General features: G+C 36.0%; 1 protein-coding gene across 1 annotated transcript in view; it reads right to left on the bottom strand.

The window, feature by feature from the left end:
• The window catches only part of DEUP1 (deuterosome assembly protein 1), a 48,286-nt gene that overhangs the window by 5,754 nt on the left and 19,796 nt on the right, over positions 1-22,736 (bottom strand). Inside the window, exons 7-13 of the mRNA XM_042793341.1 lie at positions 20,160-20,372; positions 15,187-15,332; positions 14,461-14,566; positions 12,728-12,925; positions 11,633-11,719; positions 8,923-9,122; positions 2,817-3,117 (exon numbers count right to left, since the gene is read on the bottom strand). Of these exons, the coding sequence (XP_042649275.1) occupies positions 2,817-3,117; positions 8,923-9,122; positions 11,633-11,719; positions 12,728-12,925; positions 14,461-14,566; positions 15,187-15,332; positions 20,160-20,372 (1,251 nt within the window). The remainder of the gene's footprint in view (positions 1-2,816; positions 3,118-8,922; positions 9,123-11,632; positions 11,720-12,727; positions 12,926-14,460; positions 14,567-15,186; positions 15,333-20,159; positions 20,373-22,736) is intronic.

Here is a 22,736-nt window from a genome sequence, read left to right as displayed (position 1 = left end):
GTTTTTAGAGGGCCTAAGTACCTCATCAGCTAGGTAATAGTAATACCTAAGCATGAGAGGCATGGACCACAGCATGCCTCAGGGCAGGATCAAGACTGTCAAAATCATTCTTCATAATGTCCAGTGGTAGCATTTCCACAGCTCTCCACTGCAATCTATTTATTAAGCAATTTTCCATCCTTAATGTTAGAAAATTTCCTAATGCCTAATCTAAATATTCCTTGCTGCCACTTAAGTCTTTTATTTCCAAGTCTTGAAAGCAAGAACAGACAACGTCTGTCCATCATCTAAAGAGAAACATCAGAAGGTATTTGTGACTAAAAGTTAAAGATCCAGATTGGGAAGCACAATGGACGTAACTGCTTGCTCCAGCTAAAAGGGAGAAATTGTGTAGAAACTGACTCTTCTGAAGCTGAAAATAATCTTATTGGCTATTTTATTTGTTTGTTTATTTATTTTCTGAAGCTGGACATTGAACTGCTCTATGGAACAGTCTTCCCAGAGACTGGGAAAGGATCAGGTAACCATTTTCTGAAGTTCTTCATTTCATAAAGAGAGCACAGCCCAAAGTAATGTTCAGAGAAAAAGTATTTCCCTAGATTTGGAAAGCCTTGAAACAAGAATTTTTGGGGTTATGGGAATTTCCACTGAATCCCAGCTCAGCTTTCTAGTTTACTCTAAGGCAAGAGTTACTTTCTCTATACATAAAACCTCTAAGTAAGAATGTGAAGGGTCAAGTCCTAGAGACTATTTTCTCTCTTCCCTAAACAGAGTAATTTTGGTAGGTGTCAGGACATCATCTGCAATTCTGATGTTTTCAATTGGTGCTACAAATATTCTTCAGGAAAATGGTCCCTTATAATATCTTCAGAAGTTTTGAAAATACTGGAGATTTCACTTACGTGAAATATCAGTCCTGAAAACTCTGTCCAAGAACTGTGGTTTACAATATATTGTATGTTTATTTCCTTCTCCTTGATGCAATGGTTTTCAATTTGTACACAGAACTCTAGAGTAACAAACTGTTGAATCATCTCTCCTCTAAAGCTGTGATATCCAATGCCAGTCTGAATGATGATCTAATTTTGGTGATCTTCTGAACTTGTACCTGCCTCAGTGCCACTGATTTGGACTTAGTCTATGTATGAGAAATATCCCTTGCTTAATAGTTTCATTATGTACTTTGCCCACACACCAGCTGGAAAGTGTTTTCCTTATAATCTAGTCAACTGCCTTGGCATCGACCCTGTCCTGAATGCCAGCTGGGAAATAGTTTCCCTGCAGCTTGAAAAAGTACCTCAGAATGGGAATTTTCCCTGGGCTGGCTGGAAACGGAATCTTTGTGGTCTGCTGTCTCTGTCGGATGCTTGTGACAGAAAAGAGGAGGAGAACTGGTGTTATCTGACTCTCCTGAAAAAGTCCAGACAGTTCTTTTCACGATTAGCAGTTTAAAGAGGAAACCTCCCAAGACATGAGAAGCCAAAAGCCATTTACTTAAAATTCCTGTGAAGCGTAAGAATATGAAAATGGAAGTGAGGTCAAACACCCAGGACTATGTGGTTCTCACTGTTGTCTGACTACTGGGACACAGCTGCCGGGACGACGGGCAGTGAAGGGCGGCACTGCAAGCCCAGCTTCCCAGGCAGGCCATCACTGCGGTGCTCCCTACCCACCCCGGGTTCTGGAACATGGAGACAGTCTTCCAGCAGCCACCTCTCCGATAGGAAAAGATGTGCATCCATTTCTGAAGAGGACAGCAGAACTGGGGTACAACAACCACAAACCGCTTGAAGATGACTGTTGGTGTCATGATGACTCTTCGCTCCTACTTAAGGTGATGAGTGGCAAGAAAATTGCCTATTGACTCCCCCCTCCAGTAAATGCTGAGGTCTTCCCTCTTCCCTCTCTGCCGGCTCAGCCGCACGCCTGCAGTTCAGGAGCTGCTGGGTACAAAGCTGCGTGCATCACAGCTGGGCAGAGATGGCTACAGTCCACTCCTTGCTAATCTGTTAGTTCCCTGATTTAATGGTGGTGTGGTTGCATGGTTTGAGGTCTGGAAAGTAAGTACTGTTTTCAAGTGGAAAAAATAGTGGCCTGTAGTGGAGGCCCAAGGAAGAATGAAAGATACTAAGGAAGAGGATAAAGCTCAAATTTAAAGAGAGATCTAAAGTCAAAGAATTATGGGAAGTTTTTCCTAAGAAGTTGCCCTAGGCAAAGTGGGATTTATCCCACTTGTCATGGAGGTTGGTAATCTCCAGCCTATGGAGATTGGAAGAAAGAATGCTGCACTATTACTCTCTCACTTCAAGAAAAATAAGGATTTCAGCAGTTATAATTTCTGTTCCTTTTCAAATACAATAGCTAAGACTGAAAATAGTTGCTGCAATTCCTCTAATTTCATCCATCAATTGAATGCTGTAGAAACTTGATTTGTCTAACAGCACTTAAGGCAGTAAGTTTGCAGGCATTATGGAAATACACTTAAAGCAGAGTGCCCTTACAGAAGGCAATATGAAGCAGAGTGCCCCAATATAGAAGGCAATGAGCTAAAATGTAGAAATCTCTCTCACAATCACATAATGGCAGGTAATTATCACCATCGTTATTAGAACCGAGGTATGGCCCAGTAGGGGATGTTTAATCTCCAGAAAAAAATGCATTTATGTTAGGATAAGGTATTTCCATTTTTGCTGGGCTGGCACTGTATAAATAATAATGACAACAGGGGTGATCTAATTTTTGGCTCCTCCAAGGCTGCATTTGGTCCACAGATGGATTTTTGAGAATATATGTGTTACAGGAAAATAGTTACTTACTGATAATTTGATTTCTTCTGCATTGTAAGCAGGGCTCAGAAAGCTGCCTGTTCTGCCCTTTTCAGGAAACAGTCCACCAAAGCCCAAAGGATACCCCATTGATGGTGATGGAGATTTATAAACTATTTTCTTTTCACGACCTCTTAGAAGTGTATGAGAGGGTAAAGCACTATCACTTTTTGAACCCATGATATTGCCTTGGCCGTATAAAGCAGGATCACAGTTTCTGTGGTATCCACTGGCGGTGCACATAGCAGTCTGTTGCTGTTCCATTTCCCATGCATCCTTCTTTTGGAAAGTTCTAAAAGAGAAAAAAAAATGAAGTATGAAAACCTGTTAAAATTCTAAGCTATCACAGCAAAGCCAAGGTTTTTTAGTTTTATTTGTTTGTGCAGTTTTGCTTACTTATCTGTTCAAACTGCTTCATGCATGACATTATGGGCATGAGATTAAGCATTACCGACTTGCAGCAATGTAGCAACTTTCCACCCAAGTTCCCATCAGTGTCTGAGCGTGCATTCTCTGTCTCCTTCAGCTGTGACTTAAATCACACTAATTTAAACCCTTTCACTGGATCTTGAGTAACCTCGCAATATAATAGTGGCAGGACAAGAGCTAAAATGCAAACTCCCTTCAGGAATTGAAGATACCAATACTCCTCGAGTGTTTGTTACCCACCCTTCACCAACGGTTATCATCCCTGAAGCTTTTCAGTGGAAGAAGCTACATAAGCACTCTTCAGCCACGTTGTGATAACTCAGCTTATCATATGATAGGAACTAGAGTGAATTTAGCCACACAAATAGAGGAAATGGAATATGAAAGTGTAAGTGAGATGGGAAACAAAACTTGTTATTAGTGGTTGGACAATGAATCAATTCTGATCTAATATCACCTTAAACAACTATGTTCAAATAGCTAGAATTTAGAATAAATAAGCTAAATAAAAAAATAGTACAGGAATCTTTGATCCTGCACTTTTACTGTAATAGTAGTTTCGCCACTGACGTAATGATAACACATTGAAGATTAATATGATAAAAAATTTTTTTAAATACACTTTTTAAAGAATTGTACAAGAACATGCTTTTGTAACAATAAGTGAAATCCTCAAGCTTACAAAAGAATTTTTAAGTATTTTATTATGATGTTCCATAACTCTTGTATCCCACTTACAGTGATCAGAATGGTTGTGAAAGCATGTATTTGTATTCATTTGTAGTTCCGTAAAGCAAAAACTATTATGGTTAACAGCAACTTTTTTTTTTTTTTTTTAAAAAAAAGACATTTTATTCCCATTCAAAATACCTTCTTTTCCTGACAGTTAACTGAACAATTCTGAAACCATACTGATAAGAGCAGAGAATTTAGAGACTAGCTTGCCCAGATGTCTGCTGAATCAGACTAATTTTCCATTGTACCTTTACTTGTATTATATACCAAAACATGAAAAAAAAATATTTCAGCTTTTATTACATTTCTATTGCAATATTTCTGACTGAGGTAAAAATTTCCATTGTACTGAGGTCTGTGCTTATGGTAAAATTGAAATTTTAGTCTCGGGAGGTAACTACTATACTTAAACATGATAGCTGTTTGCAAAGATCCTATCACTGCAAATATCCTAAAACACTTTACTAATTTGAAATGCAGCTATAAAAGCTTTTAAAGATCAAGTTCTCTGTCATGAAAATGTAATTATTATAAATATTCAAGAGTATGCAGTGATGCTCAGATCCAAGGAAAACAGCTTCTTTTTTTCTTCTTTTTTTTAAATAAAAAATAATTTGCCAAGCTAGAGGAAAGGACAGTGTTTTCTGCAGAATGATCATTCCATAATTTTCTAATCTTAGTTTAAATATTTGGTGGTGGGAGAGGGTGGCTGTGCAGTCTTAATGGACCCTCCTTGTACATAAGCCCTGAAACATGAAACTGAGTACTCCATAAATGGACTGTGCAGAACAACTCAGAGAACTAATGAAGAACATATTTTGTTTGCTTATAAAAGAAGTAGTGATTAAGATACTCTGAATGCTACGACAAAGGAAATTGTAAGTAAGATGCTATATTATTATTACTACATTATTATTATACATTCCAACATAAAACTCAGAATATTCACCAAACCTTCCAGTTTTCTAAATCACCTAAAATGTTTACCTTTATGGGGCAGAGTTTTCTCCTTTCTTTCATGCTTTTCTTTAAATAAGTACACTCTGCTCTTTGGGCACAGGTGAGTACCTTTTTTATTTTTTTTTCCCCCTATTTTAAAGTCCATTCCATCTATTGTTTGTATGAAGGGTACAGTGAAAAAAACCTGCCACAATTGAAGCTAGATGACATGAATAAGAAAATCACAGATTTTTTTTTTTTTTCTTATCTTGTGTTCTGACCTTTTTGGAAGTAATTTCCTCTGTAAACCCACAGTAAAGTCTATGTGATCTGTGTTCTTTTTTTTCCTTTAGCACTACTTCTCTATGTATCTAATAACAGTTATTACTGTTATGTTATAGCTTACTTCACTAAGACCAGAATTTTCAGACTTGGGTGCCTACATTTATGGTAGCTTTAGATAGTAAAACCAGATACCCTGCCCCCCTCCCCCCCCCCAAAAAAAAAACCCTGATTTTTTAAAGGAACCCCACTTCCTACTGTAGTCCACATGACTGCTGGGGCTGTTTGCTATCTTGGAAAAACATGACACCTACATTTAGGTACTTTGGTATGGATAGTATGCCTTCACTTCAGACAGATTTCACAGTTGAGTTTTAAATTTCTGCCAGTTCAGTGCAAAATAATATCTAAGAACAGAGTTCTCTTTTGAATACAAATGTAGAGGTAGGCAAATACCTGCAGATCTGTAAAAAACTGTCCATTTGTTAACACTGGCAATGCAAATACATTGTAACTGCAGTTGAGTAACTTCTGCTTTCACCAGGTTTACTGTCATAGAGTATTTAACATATACACATACTTCACAAAAATAATATCACTGTTGACATGGCGACATATGGGACAAGAAGTGAAAGAACAGTGTCCTCACAAAAGGAATTTATATAGACAGGATTGATTTTTCCAGACTCATATATAAAATCAGCCTGGTCCCTATGTGATCAATGACTTCAGTGGTGCAAAACAAATTCCTTAGCTTGTGCTGCTTGACATACCTAGTCTTGAGAAAGAAAACAACAGATCTTTAATGACCAGAATATCTTCAGAATTCGTGTTGTTCCTTTTATCTTACAAGTATAACTGCTAGCTTGATTTTTAAAATCTTTAACAGGTATTTTCCTGCAGAGATTGTTTTCACTGCTTCCAGTACAACCAAGAGTGTATGACCTCCAAAGGGCACTGACAGCCTCCATCAGACAGATACGCCACTGCCAACACAGATCCTTTAAGAGATCCCCAGCTACCTTAGTAGGCATTCAGTCCCAGCCTCTTTTGCCACATGATAAAAGTGCACTTTGGCTTGACCTATTTTTACCTCTTTTGTGTATATTTTTATGTTAGGTAAGTAGCCTTTCATTTGGGAACTCACATGTATGTTTTAATTTTGGAAGGAACAGGCTAAACACATCAGCTTCACCAGAGAAAGCCCTCTTCAACCACGCCAAAATTTAAATCAGCTGTATGTGGCCAAGGTCTAAATAGATTGAAATCTTGATGGTGGGGAAAGCTTACGTAAACAGCAATTAGAAATCAATTATCATATATGAGAACAGTAATTAATTAAAGTGGTTATTCTTAGGATGTGGCCACAGTCTTTTTTTAGCAAAAAGATGCCACTCCTGCATATTTTACTTTGCAATATTTAGAACTATACTGCATACTGCAAGAAAGAAGAAATCATGTGTCTTTCTAAATCTTCCTGCAATTTCCTGCTTTTTCTCTAGAGGTCTCCTATCTAACTAATGACTGTGCCCATGCCTAGTATTCTAGTACTTATCGTGAGACATGTCTGAAAAATAGAGAATATACTTGGTTGAAGACATTTTTTACTCATTGTGCAAGCCTTTCTGGGTTTCTGAATGGCTATAAGAAAAAGTACAGCCTCTGAAAATTACTATTTAAAACACAAACATCCCCCCTCTTGCACAAACACCATGTTTTCTATTTTTCTACTATGTAAAAGAAGTCTTTTTGCCCTTTCTCCAGTGCCATAATTACCATGGAAACAGAACTGCAAATTAAAACAGAAATAACATGGTTTATGCTCACAATAAAATAAAACATACTCCAGAGTTTAACTCAACCAACATCAATTGCCTGGTTTATCTACATACATTTGACGGTTGAAAATTTAGTTTTCTGAGAAAATCTTGAGGTAGTTTCCTGTTTGAGAATATAGAACTGTCAGTATAGAAAGGGCCCCAAATTAAAAAGACTGTCTAGTTGATGTGTATATGCAGTACACGTGGAATTTCCACATTTTTTGAAATCTGAGTAGGTATTTATTTAGCTAAATAACTTTTCACTTAGGAAATCAAGTGCATGTTTTAGATCCTGAAAACCAGGCTTGATAGATGTTTCATCTGATTAATTAGAATATTATTTTAAATTGTGTTCAGCAGTGTGGCTGAGATTTCTGTTGTGAGAAAGGTTAGCTTTCCCAAGATTCTCTCTCCCAGTTTTGGTTTAACATTGGTCCTCAATGGTTACGAAATCAAAATCCTGCAAATTACCTGCATAGTTCTATTGTCTCATACACTTAAATTCTCATAAATGAAATTTCACTGTTCCTCATGTTCAGCAACTGTAATTCCTGAGAAAATGGAAAAAAAAAAATCTTACTTTTTCCTCACTTAAGAGAGGAAGTGTGAGCAAAAACTGCACTGACCAATTTTTTGCAGAAATTTTGAGACAGGTGCAGAATAGTCTGTATCTTGGTTTGTAAATATTTGCTTCAACAAAATCTTCAACGTAATTTGAAACTTAATAAGAAAACAGCCATACCTGCCACTTTTATATATATATGTATGTGTGTGTATATTATGTGTATGCATACATATGTACATACATACATTTGTACATACATATAATATATATATCTCTACATACATATAAATACTATTTCCAGCACTAAACATCATACTTAAAAGGAAATTTTAGGTGAGAATGTAGCTACATACAACAGGATGCCTTTCTATTTTGCAGAAAGAAAATCACTTTAAATTTTGCCAAAGACTGAATGTATCAGTTTGAAATTGTAACATGTACAGTTTTGGTTCCAATTGTTTAAACTTTGCTTCACAGAACTGTTTTACATTAGTGCTATCATGTAAGTTCTTTATTACCAATTATCAAAATATTTAGCTTCCTATTAATTTTTACTCTCCCGTACTGTGAAATATTGTTTAGCAGGGAGTTTAATTTTCTTTTTATTACAGCAACGCCATGATTGTAACATGCTTGAAGGTAATTCAGTGCCTCACTGAATACAGGGAAATAAGAAGGAAGTCATCACTACAATGTGTAGTATGAGTTTGAGTGTTCTTAAGTTTCATTATTTTTCCCTAACAAGGAGTTTATTGTAGTAATGATTTATTCGGGGCATCTGAAATTATGTTTCTTTTAAAAATCAGGTCACCCAAGAACACCAGAACTAGACAAGTCATTAAAATACATTTAATGAAACTTGCACCAAATGAAACTGGTGGGACACAAAGCTTTTCAGCAGGGGTTGTAGTTCAAACTGCTTATTAAGATAACCTCCTGTGGAGCAGTTTACACCTCATGTTGGTTTTTATATCCTTTCCTTGTCTTGTTTTTATTTGGCAGTAAAAATACATTCTGTCCTGTTTTGCAAAACCTGGAACTAAGAATATCTTAAGCAGCACATAAAAAGCTTTTAAAGTTGTTTCATGTAACAAATATTAAAATAATGATCAAACATTTCTGGGACTTCATTTATTGCCAAATTCAGTTAGCCACCCAGAAAAATGTAGGAAATTCTTAGAAATATGCTAACTAGGTCTGATATTTATATTGGTGAGGGTTCTGAATGAACAGAAACAGAAAAAAAAAGCAGCTGAACAGTTTGGCCCAGTTAGATGCTTCCAAAAAAATTACAAAGTTTCATATATGTATACAGTCTAAATATTACCTCTCTTCCTCTTCTTGCATCTCTGAATGGGTTTGGTACCTGTGTTCTGTTTCTCCATATGTAACCATGCCACCCAGTGTTGACGTTTCTGTGTCATTTTGTAGTTTAACAAGACTATTTCGTAATCTTACGTTCTCATGTTCTAGTTTGTGAACGCTAGCTGTGAAATTTCCATGTTCTTTGTTAGATAAACCTATATTCTGTTAAAGGAGATAAAACCATCATTAAATAGTTATTTCTTCCATAATAAAAGGATGTTAGTATTTTTAACAAGAAAACACAAAACAATGTTCTATGCTAAAGAAAGACCTAGCTGCCATATGTAATCATGCAGCACTTATAGCAAACCAAGAGAATAGCCTCCAGAAAAAACAACAGTGTAGATAAATGGAAAAGAAGGGATAAAAGCCTCTATAACACAATAAAACAAATTAAAATTTCTCAACAAACATGCATTCAAAATATTATTGTTGTAAATTCATTGCTTGGTTTGTAAAACTTATGACATAAACCCAACCATTACAGCTCTAGCTGCAGACTGTATTGTTCCCTCCAGTAACAATTCCACCAAAAATAACACAAAAAATATAGTTCATTACTGTACTAGATACAGGGTATGTCTACAGGCACAATTTAATATCTGTGTCGAGATACAGTCACCTTCAGTTTCAGAAGCAGTAAAGCCACATTAGCACACTGTTCTCTGTCTGTGTAACTAAACCCTGCTTCTCAGCTGGGTTACCCCACATGGCATACAAGCCAAAATACTGGAAATGCAACCCACACACCCGCTGCGACCAGGGGCGCAAGAGGCCCATCCACTTGGATATCAAGAGGGGAAGATGGAGATTAGCCCTGGAAGTTGACTAGTCAAGATAGCCCATTCCTTTCTTTGTCCTATCACTTATTCCATAAAGCCTGTGCTACACACCTGAGGTAGCTAATTTAGAACCACCTCTCTGCAGAATACTGCACTGCACTGCGTAAATATATTTGCAATATATTGACAGTATACTGTCATCAACAGAAAATTCTCAAAAGATTTATCAGATTACACATAAAAGACTAAAAATACATAAATTTTATTAAGTTGTGCTTTCATATATTTCTAGATTTACCTTATTCTTTTGGAACCCAGTTACTTATGAGTATTAAAGATGTGGTTCTTAGTATACTGCTAGCACAACGGGGCTCCTGCACCTGAAAGCTTGTCTATTCCTTGCACTAACTGGTCTGATGTCACCTCTCCCTATAAGCTTTGCCTTGCTTAGCTAGTTGTGGAGGAAATTTATGAGCCAAGCTGGCATGAAAGTGCCAGAAAGTGTAAGAAACTTTAATATTTTGTGCAAGGATGGGGGGCAGGGGCTTAGCTATGTCTCCAAGTGGAGAGGAGTGGCAGAACAGAGGAAGAAGGAGAACAGTTCTAATGGCATGAACCCCAAAACTGAGCTGGCACAGCTACATTGCTTTTGAAATCTAAACACGTAACCCTGCCTGACGATGTGTTACACCATACTGACTTAGGCTGGCACTGGTTTGAGGGGTCTGTGTAGTGCTCTACTGTACTGCGCAAACACATCCATAAAAATTTCTCTAGTCTCTGCAATCTTAGTATCACATGTCTCAGAATCTTTAATGTTTAAATCCTCACAATACACTAGTAAAGTAGGAAAGAATTATTAAGTCCACAAACGCATTTATACGTGTAGTGACCTTGGTATATCTAGTAACTGGATTTTACTGTTAAAATTTAACAAACACATGGTATCTACAAGAATTCTTGTCAGATAGCTCTTCTCAATCTTCAAGAGGAATATCACTGTAGAGAAGAGCTAGACATGCATACACACATCCATCTATGTTTCCGCAATAATATATCATATATACACAATCATCCATAATAGTGTATATGTATGTATAGGTAATACATCACTGATAGACATATATGCTATTTTAAGGGTGTGGAAAAATGTGACATTCTTTCATGTATTTGTCAATCTACAATGAGACAATTAATAGGCTACAAATCCCCCAAAGATGCATTTACAGCAATATTTACAAGCAACATTCTGTGTTTTTTCTAGTGATGGATACAATAACTGCAGATGTTCTGTAAGCAGGGGATGTTTTGAAGCTTTTTGTGGAAGGCAGAACATATAATATTTATTATATCCATTTAAACTATAGTTCTACATGGTGTTACGGCATACATGGTATGAATTAATCTTTAAATATTCCCTGGCTGGAGAAAAATAAATACTAAACTCTGAAAATAAGCTGGGTGGAGGCAAAATATGTCAGTTTTTTACACTGTTATTGAAATATCATATGAACAAAGGTGTAAAATAGTAAAGGGACATATTTTGTATCTGTGACAATGATGACTTGATGACTATTTAAAAATGAGTATTTTCTGAAATAGGTGACGTCACTTACAGAAAACAGGCTCCCAGAAACTGTTTAGTGTCTAGACAGTTACTGAAAAATTTAGCTTACTTCTAGTTTACTTCAATTAAGGTCAAAATTATTCCTAGCTATGCTCAGCTTCAGGCTGTGTGTGAATACCACTCGGTTTGATTGTTACACACCTTATTTTTATTTATTTATTTTGACACAAGCCAGAAATCTCTATATCTGACATGATCTCAATCTACATTTACAATAAATATAAGTAATTGCTCTGCATATTGCATAGGTTAAAAAAAATTACCGTGCAACTTTTATACTCCTGGTTTTCCACCATCTCTTTTAGATGTGTGTTTTCAGATTTGATAACTTGGTATTGGAAATCCAACAACTAGGAAAAGATTCAATTCTTAGTCAAATACAAGAATATTACTGTTAACTTGAAATAAAAATAAGTATAGATATGTGTAAGTTTAAGTTTACAAAATATACATAAAGATTTATGAAACTAACTCTAAAAATTTTTTTAAATACAGCACTACTAAAGCAGAAAGAAGTCTTAAACCATCTATAAAAGATATACAAATGCAATACCTCTGATTGTATTTACTTTTTTGAAAGAAATAATCACTTGGGAAAATAAGGGAGTTCATTTGCAGTTACAAGATACAAAGAGGGACAGATTTTGTGGGCTACTGAAACTGCATGAAATCCTAGTCATGAAGCCTAGGAACAATATCTGCTCTTTTAGTGATACAGTAGGGAATATGGCCTGGTAAAGAGTGCTGCAGAGTAGAAATTGTCTCTCATTTTCCCAAACACTAACTTTTCTGAAGTCCAAAGTAAAGTATTACACTTTTCAGTATGCAGTGAGCCTCTCAGAAAACCCAAAGATACCCCAAAACCTCTAAATATTTCGGTTTACAAAACTAAGTAATGAAGATAACATATTTGTTTTTAAAAATTAGTAATCAAAACACTAGTATCTTACAGTTTTCAGCTTTAAAACTACCACAGTTTTCTAAACAGACTTGTAACATTTTTCAAAAAGCTTTTAAAAAAGCTGAAAAAATTAGGAAACATTCTAGATAATCTAATAAATGGTTCTAATGGCAAAGCACATATAATAATAACAAACCAGAAGTTTCTGAGACCTTTTGTATGTTGAAATGGTAACTACATTTGATGATCAGAATGAATTGCAATTTAGATGTACAGCTGACATTTACTGGTGCTTTCTTGTTCCAGTATCAATTTGGCTGCTTAAGTAATACTTCACAGATATTACGGCACTGCTGATGAAAACCACTGCAAGAAATGTCTTTTTTCACACATAATGTATGTCATTATCAATAGTGTGGAGTAAAATGATCCGGGCTGGTTTTGTCTACTTGCATACCTGTTGTTTTGCTAACAATTTGTCTTTTATCTCTAACTCCATTTTTAACTGTCTTTCCAGAAGACTAGCTTTCTCCATGATAGTTGCTATAGTGATCTCCTTCTGATGAAGCTCTTCTGTCAGGTCAGAGATTTCTGTCTTCATTCTTTCCTGCTCAGAGCAATGGGACTGCTCCTCTTGATAAACATGGTTTCTTATCTGTAGAAAATATGTTTCAAAAAGAAAAAATGTTGTGCAGTAAATATGACTGCATCACTTGCTACCTATCAGTGACTTTTTTCGCTGTTGCTTCCAAGACACCAACTTCTCTAACCGAATCAGAGATTTTTGAGATTGTATAATAAAATGTCTTCATGAGTCAGTGCACATAGCTTTATTTATTTTTATGTCTTTTTTCAACCCTTCTCTTGTGCTTTCTATTTAGTATTAGAAATGAACAAAGTACAAGGCATTTAAATTAACATTCAAAAAGAATGTGATAAAAATAATTTTAATTTCAAGAATTGGAATTTATGAATATCCAAGGAAATATCCATTCAATAAAGCTAAGTATGATTTATTTATATTGCTCCAAATTTAATTTAGGTTTAAAATAAGTTTAATGCAGCCTAAATTAACTTTGGAACCATATAAATAAATCAATCTTGAGACTCTTTAATAAGAAACTATGTTAGAAATAAAGAGTATATATGGTAAATCGCTTTATGAAAATTATTCCTGCCATCATATGTAACATTTAATGTCAAACTTTCTGCACTATCTCCTGTGCAGAGTTCTTCAAAGAATCAACACAAAGGTTGTTTTCATAATCTTTCTACTATAGCCAACAATTTAGTACTGATAGATTTTTTTATTATGTAAGAAACAAAACTACAAAAACCAGCATAAAAACCTTTGAACCCATTTTAATCATTCCTCACAATACTGTACACTATCAGTAACAGATGGCATTTCATTTTTATTTATGCAAACTACACAGAAATACTAGAATTGTAAACAAATAGATGTAGATGCAAAAAACCTAAGAGCTAGATCATGACTATCATGCCAAACTTGCTGCATCCAAGTCAGCTGCATCCAATTAGAGATATTCCTGCCTACACTGCTACTCAGCAAAACCACAACATGCCGGTAAGAGGAGTTCTGAGCATCCTCTACTCCCGAAGTGTTTTGGCCTGCCAAGCCATATGCCATTCCACAGTGCCATGCCACTACTGCCTGCACACAGCACTTCTGAAATGCACAACGCAAAGGGATGCACAGTTCAGACAAAAGAGCACTGCCCTAGGCTGCGCAGCAGGGGACTGATTAAGCTCATCCTGTGGGGGTACCTGCCACAGTGACCTGTAGCAGTTATCTGTTAGCCCATCTTACGTCTGCAACCACCTGCAACTACTTACCTCTTATAGCCTATTAATTACTTATAGCCTTGGAGGGTTTATTACTTGCAAGGCATGATCTGAATCACAGCGATGCTTAGGCATGGTCTCTTCCATTATTTCAATGAAGTAGCTAGCTCTTTTGTTAGTGCATAGAAACACAATGTCAATTCTACAGCTATGTAACTGCATCCAGAAATACAACCATATATGAAAACTTCATACTCTCTTAAAGCCACAATTTATCCTCCTGCTCTCTTCTGCATATGCACATTCCCAAGGTCAGTACTCTGCTCTCTTTTTAAAATCCCATATTGCAGTTAAAATCTGGAAATACTTAACAATATGAAATACCTTGTTTAGCTCTTCTCGTTGGTGTTCTTGACTTTGTGCCAATAGTAGCAACTCAGCATTTTTATTTTCTAGTTGCTCAGTATGTTGTGCACAATATGATGGATGCCTTTAAATAAGAAATAAACAAAACCTGAAACAGGCAGAACATTCAATAACTGTTACTTTACAGTATCTGCTCCTCAGTGTAAAACTGTGAAAGATCTGATCACCAATGAAAAAAAAACAAACACTCAAAAGATTTGGCCTACACCAGGTTTGAAATTGAAAGATATCTAGATATTAAGGGCAATGTAAGTGCGTGCAGAAATAATCCTGAAATGTCTTGTATATTAGTATTTCACATAATCTCAAATAGCTATGGTAAATTAGATAAACCATAAAAAGATGAACATTTTACTCGAAGTTAGGGAGAATCTTAACTGCATTACTTTCGAAGTGTTCTAATGCTGAGAAAAGGAAAGGCGCAAACATATAAATAGAAATAAATGAAATGCATTGATTTGTAAAAATCTATGCAGCATTAAAGCCTTTTTACAGAGCCTGCATCTACTGCCTACAATCTTGTCATATATAATTGCTAATGAAAATGTTTATACAAAAATTGTTTAGAATTTGATATTTGAATCCAGAGTAACTTTTTAATCAGACTTAATTTAAATCAAATGTGAGAAAAGTTATTAGCTCAGAAATACTTGTTAATTTAAATATTGTCTTCAACATACATACTTTATTTTAATTTCCTGCGTATCTTTATACTCTCTGAGTTTCAATAATTCTACATGCAACTGTTGGCATTCCAGTTGTATCCTTCTCCAGAGAGTATCCTGTGATTGCAGCTCATTTCTCATTTCTGAAAAGCCTGCCTCCATGTTCTAAAGAAATAAGCAAATACATAGTTAAACAAAATAAGACAGTAGTAACCCAAAATGGTGTATTAAATAATTTTTGATACTTGTGTAATTTGTATGAAAGAGTATACAAGCTTTTGAGTTTCATTTCTGAAAAAGGCATTGCTTTCATCTCAGTTCCTTTCTCCAGAAATGTCATCTCAAAAATCAGATGCTGAATATTCTTTAGCTCTGCAATATTCCAATGCATCTGTCTAAAACTATCACATGAAACATCATTCAGAAGTTCTTTATTGTAGTAAATGAATCTAAAATACATAGTCTGCTTATTTCAGCAGGTTGCACACCCTAGAACGTGTTCACATGCAAGGAATTAGTGTCATAAGTAACTTGCATTTTCTGTTTTCCTAACAGCACTTCCAAATTTATAAGTTTGAAAAGTACAAGGCTATAAAAAGGCAGGATTAGGTGTATATCTTCATAGAATACTGCCTGGAAGCTTGGAGATACATCTAGACTTATGTACTTAGATAAGGTGTGTGCTCAGTCATCTCCAAATCCAGTTCCATCTGAATGGAGCTAATTGCTTATTTAAATGAACATCGCAAAATTTTAAACAGTCACAAAAAGATTTTTCTTAGGGACTCCACAAATCTTGTCTCTATTTTAATTTCTGACTGATAATGTGATAGACAACCTGAAGATTCAGGTTCTATTTGGCATCATAAAATCTGAATTCCCCAAAAAATCGGGATTCACCAAAAATATACTGAAAACATACTAAAGATAAGAACTTGGAAACATAACCCAGAAATGAAAAAAAAAAGTAGCAACAATAATCAGATTCTTGCAGTAATACCCAGAGAATATTTATTTCTTCTCACCCAAGATCCAAAAGCATGTTCCAAAAAAAAAAAAAAAATTTCCAAGGATGTTAATCCTTTGCCTTTAAAACTATTACACTAAAAACACTAATATTTTTCATAATTTCTTAATTTTATTTTAATATAGTTTCCATATTTAAAAGCAAAAATAAAGCCTTTAAACTTTCAAAAGACAACTGGAAACCAGAAATGCCACTGCAAGCAAGGAGCTTCAAAGGTTTATTTCCCTTAGAGCCTCATATGAGAATGACCTTCCTTCCAAGAAGCCTGTGGTTTTCCTCTGGCTGAAAGGGCTGCTGAAGACAGATATGAAGCACTTTTGCGTTTTTATAGGGGCTGCATATATAGATTCATTCATCTTATCCTTTGTTAAATTAAGGCTGAGAGAGATTTTTTTAAACTCTGAAATGCAAGTCTGGGCATATTCAAGTAAAATAAAGCTTAATGAACTGTTAAAATTGCCTGCAAGACTTGCTTATGATCATCTTCATGACTTCAACATTCAAGAAATAGCCACAATTATTTTATAATATATGAATTTGGAGGAGGGTTACACCTCTGATTTCATTCTGGGATGGATAAGGGGAATGAATGATGCACAATTGTGCGGTAGAAGTTACATCATCTGTGGCAGACTGCAGTCATCCTACATATTTACATAAATTGTATTTTCTTCTCTGAATTACAATAATAGCAGGAACAACAGCAGTCACAGCAGCTGCCGCAGTAATAATTGAAACAGAACTTCAGGTCAAGACTTTCACACATCACTTCGAAAAAATCATTTAGATATGTACCACTTATTATTTTAGGAAGTACTTATTGCATCTAGTTACAACACCAAAATGAAAATTAGTTTTGAACCAGAAAACTTTGAGTTTTGTTTAGAAAATAGCTAATGAAATACAACTTTTTTAACAATCTCTTTCAAGTTGAAAAATTTACCAAATGTTCTTTTATTCTGTGAAAAGATTTGCTTCAGCTAGCTTGCCATGTCTGGTCTCAAAAGGAAGTCTCAAACATTTCCTGAGCAGTGCCTGTTCTAATTCTACTCAAAGCTGTTTGTGGTGGGTTGACCCTGGCTATGTGCCAGGCACCCACCAAAGCCCCTCAATTGCTCACCTCCTCAGCTGGACAGGGGAGACAAAAATGTGAACGGCTTATGGGTCAGATAAGGACAGGGAAAGATCACTCACCAACTTCCATCACAGGCAAAACAGACTTGAGTCTGGGTAATTTTAATTTATTACCAATCAAATCAGAGTGGGAAAATGAGAAATAAAAACTAAATCTTAAAACACCTTCCCCCTACACTCAACTTCACTCCCAATTTATCTACTCTGCCCGAGCAGTGCAAGGCGATGGGGAATGGGAGTTCAGGTTAGTTTATCACGTGTTGTTTCTGCCACTCCCTTCTCCCCACACCTTTCCCCTGCTCCAGCGTGGGGTTTCTCCCACAGGAGACACTCCTCCATAAAGTTCTCCAACGTGAGCCCTTCCCACAGGCTGCAGTTCTTCACAAACTGCTCCAGCGTGGGTCCCTCCCACGGGGTGCAGTCCTTCAGGAACAGGCTGCTCCAGCGTGGGCTCCCCACAGGGTCACAGCCTCCTCTGGGCACCCACCTGCTCTGCCGTGGGGTCCTCCCCAGGCTGCAGGTGGGGATCTGCTCCGCCACGGCCCTCCCTGGGCTGCAGGGCACAGCCTGCCTCGCCATGGGCTGCCCCACGGGCTGCCGGGGAATCTCTGCTCCGGTGCCTGCAGCACCACCTGCCCCTCCTTCTTCACTGACCCTGGGGGATGCAGCATCATTGCTCTCATATTCTCACTCCTCTCTCCAGCTGTAATTGCTCTCCCACAGTTTTTTTTTTTCCCCCTTCTTAAATACATTATCCCAGAGGCGCTACCACCGTCACTGATGGGCTCGGCCTTGGCCGGTGGCAGGCCTGTCCTGCAGCCAGCTGGCATTGGCTCTGTTGGACATGGGGGAAGCTTCTGGCAGCTTCTCACAGAAGCCACCCCTGTAGCCCCCCTACTACCAAAACCTTGCCACACATACCCAGTACGTTGTTCAACCTTTTAAATACAAATATATGTTATGTTTCTATGTAAATTAGCATCCAGCAGCTGACTTCATTAAGAGTTTCTAAGAACCAATCCTCCTGTGTGATGTTTTCAGGCTGCCTCTCACGTATGACTGCAATTAAGTTTGTCAGACAAATCAGAAAGTAGAGAAATAGACTGCTGTCTCCATTTGGATCTTCTAAAGTTCCTATTTTCTGTACAGTCAACAAACTGGTCTTCCATACATTTTACTTTATCACTGTTTCCTTGCTAATTAATAGTATGAGAGAAATATTTAGAAGTAGACATGAAGTGGTCATAGGCATAGAAGATGTATGAGGCACAATGCTAGGCTTGCTGACATTTCCATCAGCCTTCTCCTCACAAAGATTCCTATCTATTCTTTCCTCCTTTACCCACATCAGATCCAACTATTCCCATCCTCCACACAGAACTCCTTCAAGCAAACCTGCTTACTTCTTCTGGCTGACGACAGGTCTTTTACCTCCTTCTTTCTCATACAGACATTCTTAAAAAAAATATTTTTTCCGAGTGATATGTTTTCACCATACATTTTTACCTCGGTGTTTCCCTTCTGCAGCTATTTGCAAATGTGGTTTTCTAACTAAAACAGCAACGTTCTACACCACTAGCACAGTTATTGTGCAACTTTCTGTACTTTAGCTGATAATGTTATATACATCTAGCTCCACTTCTACTTAAAATGTCTTCAGTGCTTCCTACAGCTCCTATATTCTATTCACACAATTCCAAAAATCCTCTTGCTTGAAGATTTTCTTAAAGGCTACAGCACAATAACATCTACTCTCTCCATCATACAGCATCTATGCACCTGCTCCAATCGCTGTGATTTGTTCCACTCCGTATTCTAGTCATACTACTCTTGATGACAGCCTTTTTAACAGGCTCCAAAAATGAGGTTTTTGCTTGCATACTGATAACTGTATACAGGCAAACAACTCAGTGGACTAACGTGCAAATTAAGTGTATAAACATCACACATGCTAAACTTGCCTGTTCTGACAACACCTGAAATTAACCTCCACCACATATATGCTAATTCCTATAAAGCATATTGCCTATGAAGTTATAACTCTGCAAGGTTGTTTATAAACAGAAATATATTATCCTTCTCCAGAGTTGAAGTTACTATAGGCCACTCAATATATCACCAAACCTTGAAGTGCTTAAATAAATAAACAAAAGCATAATTTATGTATGTTACCAGAAAAAAAATAGCTATGAGAATCTCATTCCTTATCTGTTTCAAACATAGCTAATAAAAAAGGCTGTAAAGATCTTGTATTATCTCAATCGTGTCATAAATCATATATCACAACCAAAAGAAGGGACCTGAATGACTGTCTTCATAGATCAGTGCTATGTTGAAAAAAGGTAAACTAGGGATAAGATAAAAACTGACGGTTCTTCACATGCCTGGCAACTTAATAAAGCATTGACTGCAAAATCTTCTCTCAACAATAATAAAGTATACCATACACTTTTCTATATACTTATTTACTAGCTATATTGCACAGTGTACAACAAGATGTAAATCAGATAAAGATTCCATAGAAGTCATTTATATACAACTGACCTAGGCGAAGTTCCTGTAGATGCTATGGATATAGGAAAACTAAAAAACCCTAGATAAACTGACAAGAATAAAATATACTACTACATATCAAATATATTTCTGTTTTCTAAGTGTTACTCAAACAATTGCATGGTTCACAGCTCATTCTGTGTTTCTGCAAATAATATACCAAAAGTACAGGTCTTTTATACAAGCATCTCAGTACAGCTTTTTAAAGTGTACTCCTAAGTGATTAATTCCCCAACATTAATTCCACAGTCATCATGAAAAACAAAAACTATTACTACCTGGCACTGGTTTTGGTACATTTTTAGATCCTCCCGGAGTTTCAGATTTTCCTCTTCTAGTTTATTCTTGTTTATTACTATTTCATTCACAGTTGCCTTCAGCTTTTCAATAATCAGATCATCCTTTTCACCTGCAGGCCGGCCATAGGTAATTACCTCTTCTTGGTTTTGTTTCTTATTGCATATTTCTAATTGATAATTCTGGGTCTGCTTCTATAAAACAAGAAAACCTTTTAAATGAAATTCAGTAATTATATGTAAATTGTTAGGACCAAACCATTACTACTAAAATCATAAAGCTATTTCTATCTTCACCAGGATTTGCTTAGAAAAGATGGCACAATTGCAACAGTTTGCATTACTTCTCTAAAGGATACTTCCTTTATTTTAGTCTTCTGTTCCTTGTCCTTAATAAAAAAAAAGTTTCAGAAACTGTCAAAGGCACGGAATTTTTTCAGGGATTTTTCTCCTCTGCTATGTATTTCCCTAGCACTTAATGTTAATTAGCCTCAAATGTGAAAAAGGTGATTATGATGACCTACTCAAAGCAGTTACCTATAAAAAATAATTTGAGAGAAATGTTCTTCTTTGATTCACTGAACTCAGTAGGAGTTGTGTGTGTGTGTGCCTCGGTATAGATATTACCCTTTGACTAGAGGGCTAGCATTACATAGTTCATGTAAAAACAGCTCAGTTACTACAGGAACTGTATTTCTTTGATATCATTATCCTCAAACTCGAGGAAGAATCATTTGCACATGCTGCAGAGCCCCACACTCCATTCAGTGTCTTGTACTAATTAAAATCCTAAACCCAAAACTTCAGAAAATTGGTATTGCCAGTAGTTGTGAATTCACAGGCATCATGAAGAAGCATAATTACTATGGTAACTGGTTTTGCTGTTTAAAATACTATCCACATGGATCCCTCTACTGGGAGATTAACAAGCAGCAGTAATCTTTCAGAAGACTAAGAATTAGCTGAAAAATTACAACATAATGTAACCTGGAAGCCATATATCATGTGCAGAGATCAAGTTGAGCAAGAAAATATTAAAAATAGGTTGGGTTACAAATACCATATTTCATTAACAAGGACTGCAAAAAAGGCATGCTTTAGACAGCTTTTGATGCCATTGACTGTGTTACCATAATTTGTGTTGGCTGAATACCTAAGCAGAATTGACCACTGGCTGCATATCAAATAAAAAGCCCAAAGAAATTTGCAAGTAAGTTTCATTTCTATAGATAACAAATTAAGGTCCTCATGACATCTATGTTATGGAGTCTGGCATACCAAAACATCGAAGCATCCTGTGAAAAATATAGTGCACGACTCCATCTGGAAGTCAAAGACCTCATAAAAGAGGAATCTGAGACAAAAACAGAAGACCAATTAACGCTTTTGAAACAGTTAAGGGGTAACAGTCCATCAGAATTTTATTTAATAAAATTGTCAGTGTTATGTTACATTTGTGAAGAAAATTGTCTTCAAAGAAAGTTCTCTGATGGCAGTGAAAGCCTCAAGAGAAAAATGTGGATGATCACCCTGAGTATTTGGACTTGTCTAACTAAGTGATCAACAGCTATTAGTAGTTTTGTCTAGTCAAAGCCTTCCTTTTTAACACATTTCTATGGAAGTTCAATTGTTGTAATAGAATGCTTTCAACATCTAAACCCAAAATTTAACTGTCATCCTTGGAAACTCTGCATATGGAAAAGAGTCTCACAGGAATTGTTAAAAAAGTGTTTCACTGGGTTAAGATCCAATGAGCCTAGTAACAATGGAAAAGGGGATTATCCGTCAGTAACATAATTGGCTTCCCCTTAATTTTCAAGCTGTTTTGTGGCCCAGTTAATTTCTAAGTTATTTTTCTCATTTTTTTTAGAGCAGCATAGGTCATCAAGACATCATTAAATATTTTGTTCTGGATTGGAAGGAAATAAAAAAATAAAAATATGCTAGATCAATAGGCTATATGAAAAAGTAGTAAGCAAATTGGCAAGTAAAAAGAATCACAAAGTCAACCAAGGACTGAATGGTAACTTGAAAGCTGAAAAATATGATAAAAAAGGGATAAGTGATCCAACAAACAACTCCACGTGTGATTCTGGAGTAGCATATAGAAACTGATTTTTCTGCGTAAATTATATTAATGCATATTTATGATCTTCAAAAAAATTAGGGCTATCTTAGATTTGAGGGAACTTTATATTTGAGTCAACACAGTAATGGCGTGTACTACTTACTTGCTAAGGTACTTTTCAATAACTTGTCATCAAAATTAATTGCATATTAGTAAATAGCATAGAAGATAAAAGTATCTCCACACTATACTTAAAAAGAGGAACATGCACTGCTTTTTGCAGTTTTTCTAAATCAGAAATACTGTAATTTTCATCATGATACTTGTTTTCTCATTTTAATGAGAAATATAAAATTAAAATACCTGTATATATCATTAGATCTTTCAGTATGGGTCTGCCTTGCTGAAAGCAATGTATTCACTACCAATATATCCATGTATTGTCAGTTTCAGTATGAGCTTAGTGGTGTTCAGATTTTTAAAATTAAATT

The sequence above is a fragment of the Tyto alba genome, unplaced genomic scaffold (assembly GCF_018691265.1).
Source record: "Tyto alba isolate M040663 unplaced genomic scaffold, T.alba_DEE_v4.0 Super-Scaffold_2, whole genome shotgun sequence".
NCBI classification, from domain to species: Eukaryota; Metazoa; Chordata; class Aves; order Strigiformes; family Tytonidae; genus Tyto; species Tyto alba.
This window is presented reverse-complemented; position numbering and strand designations above follow the sequence as displayed.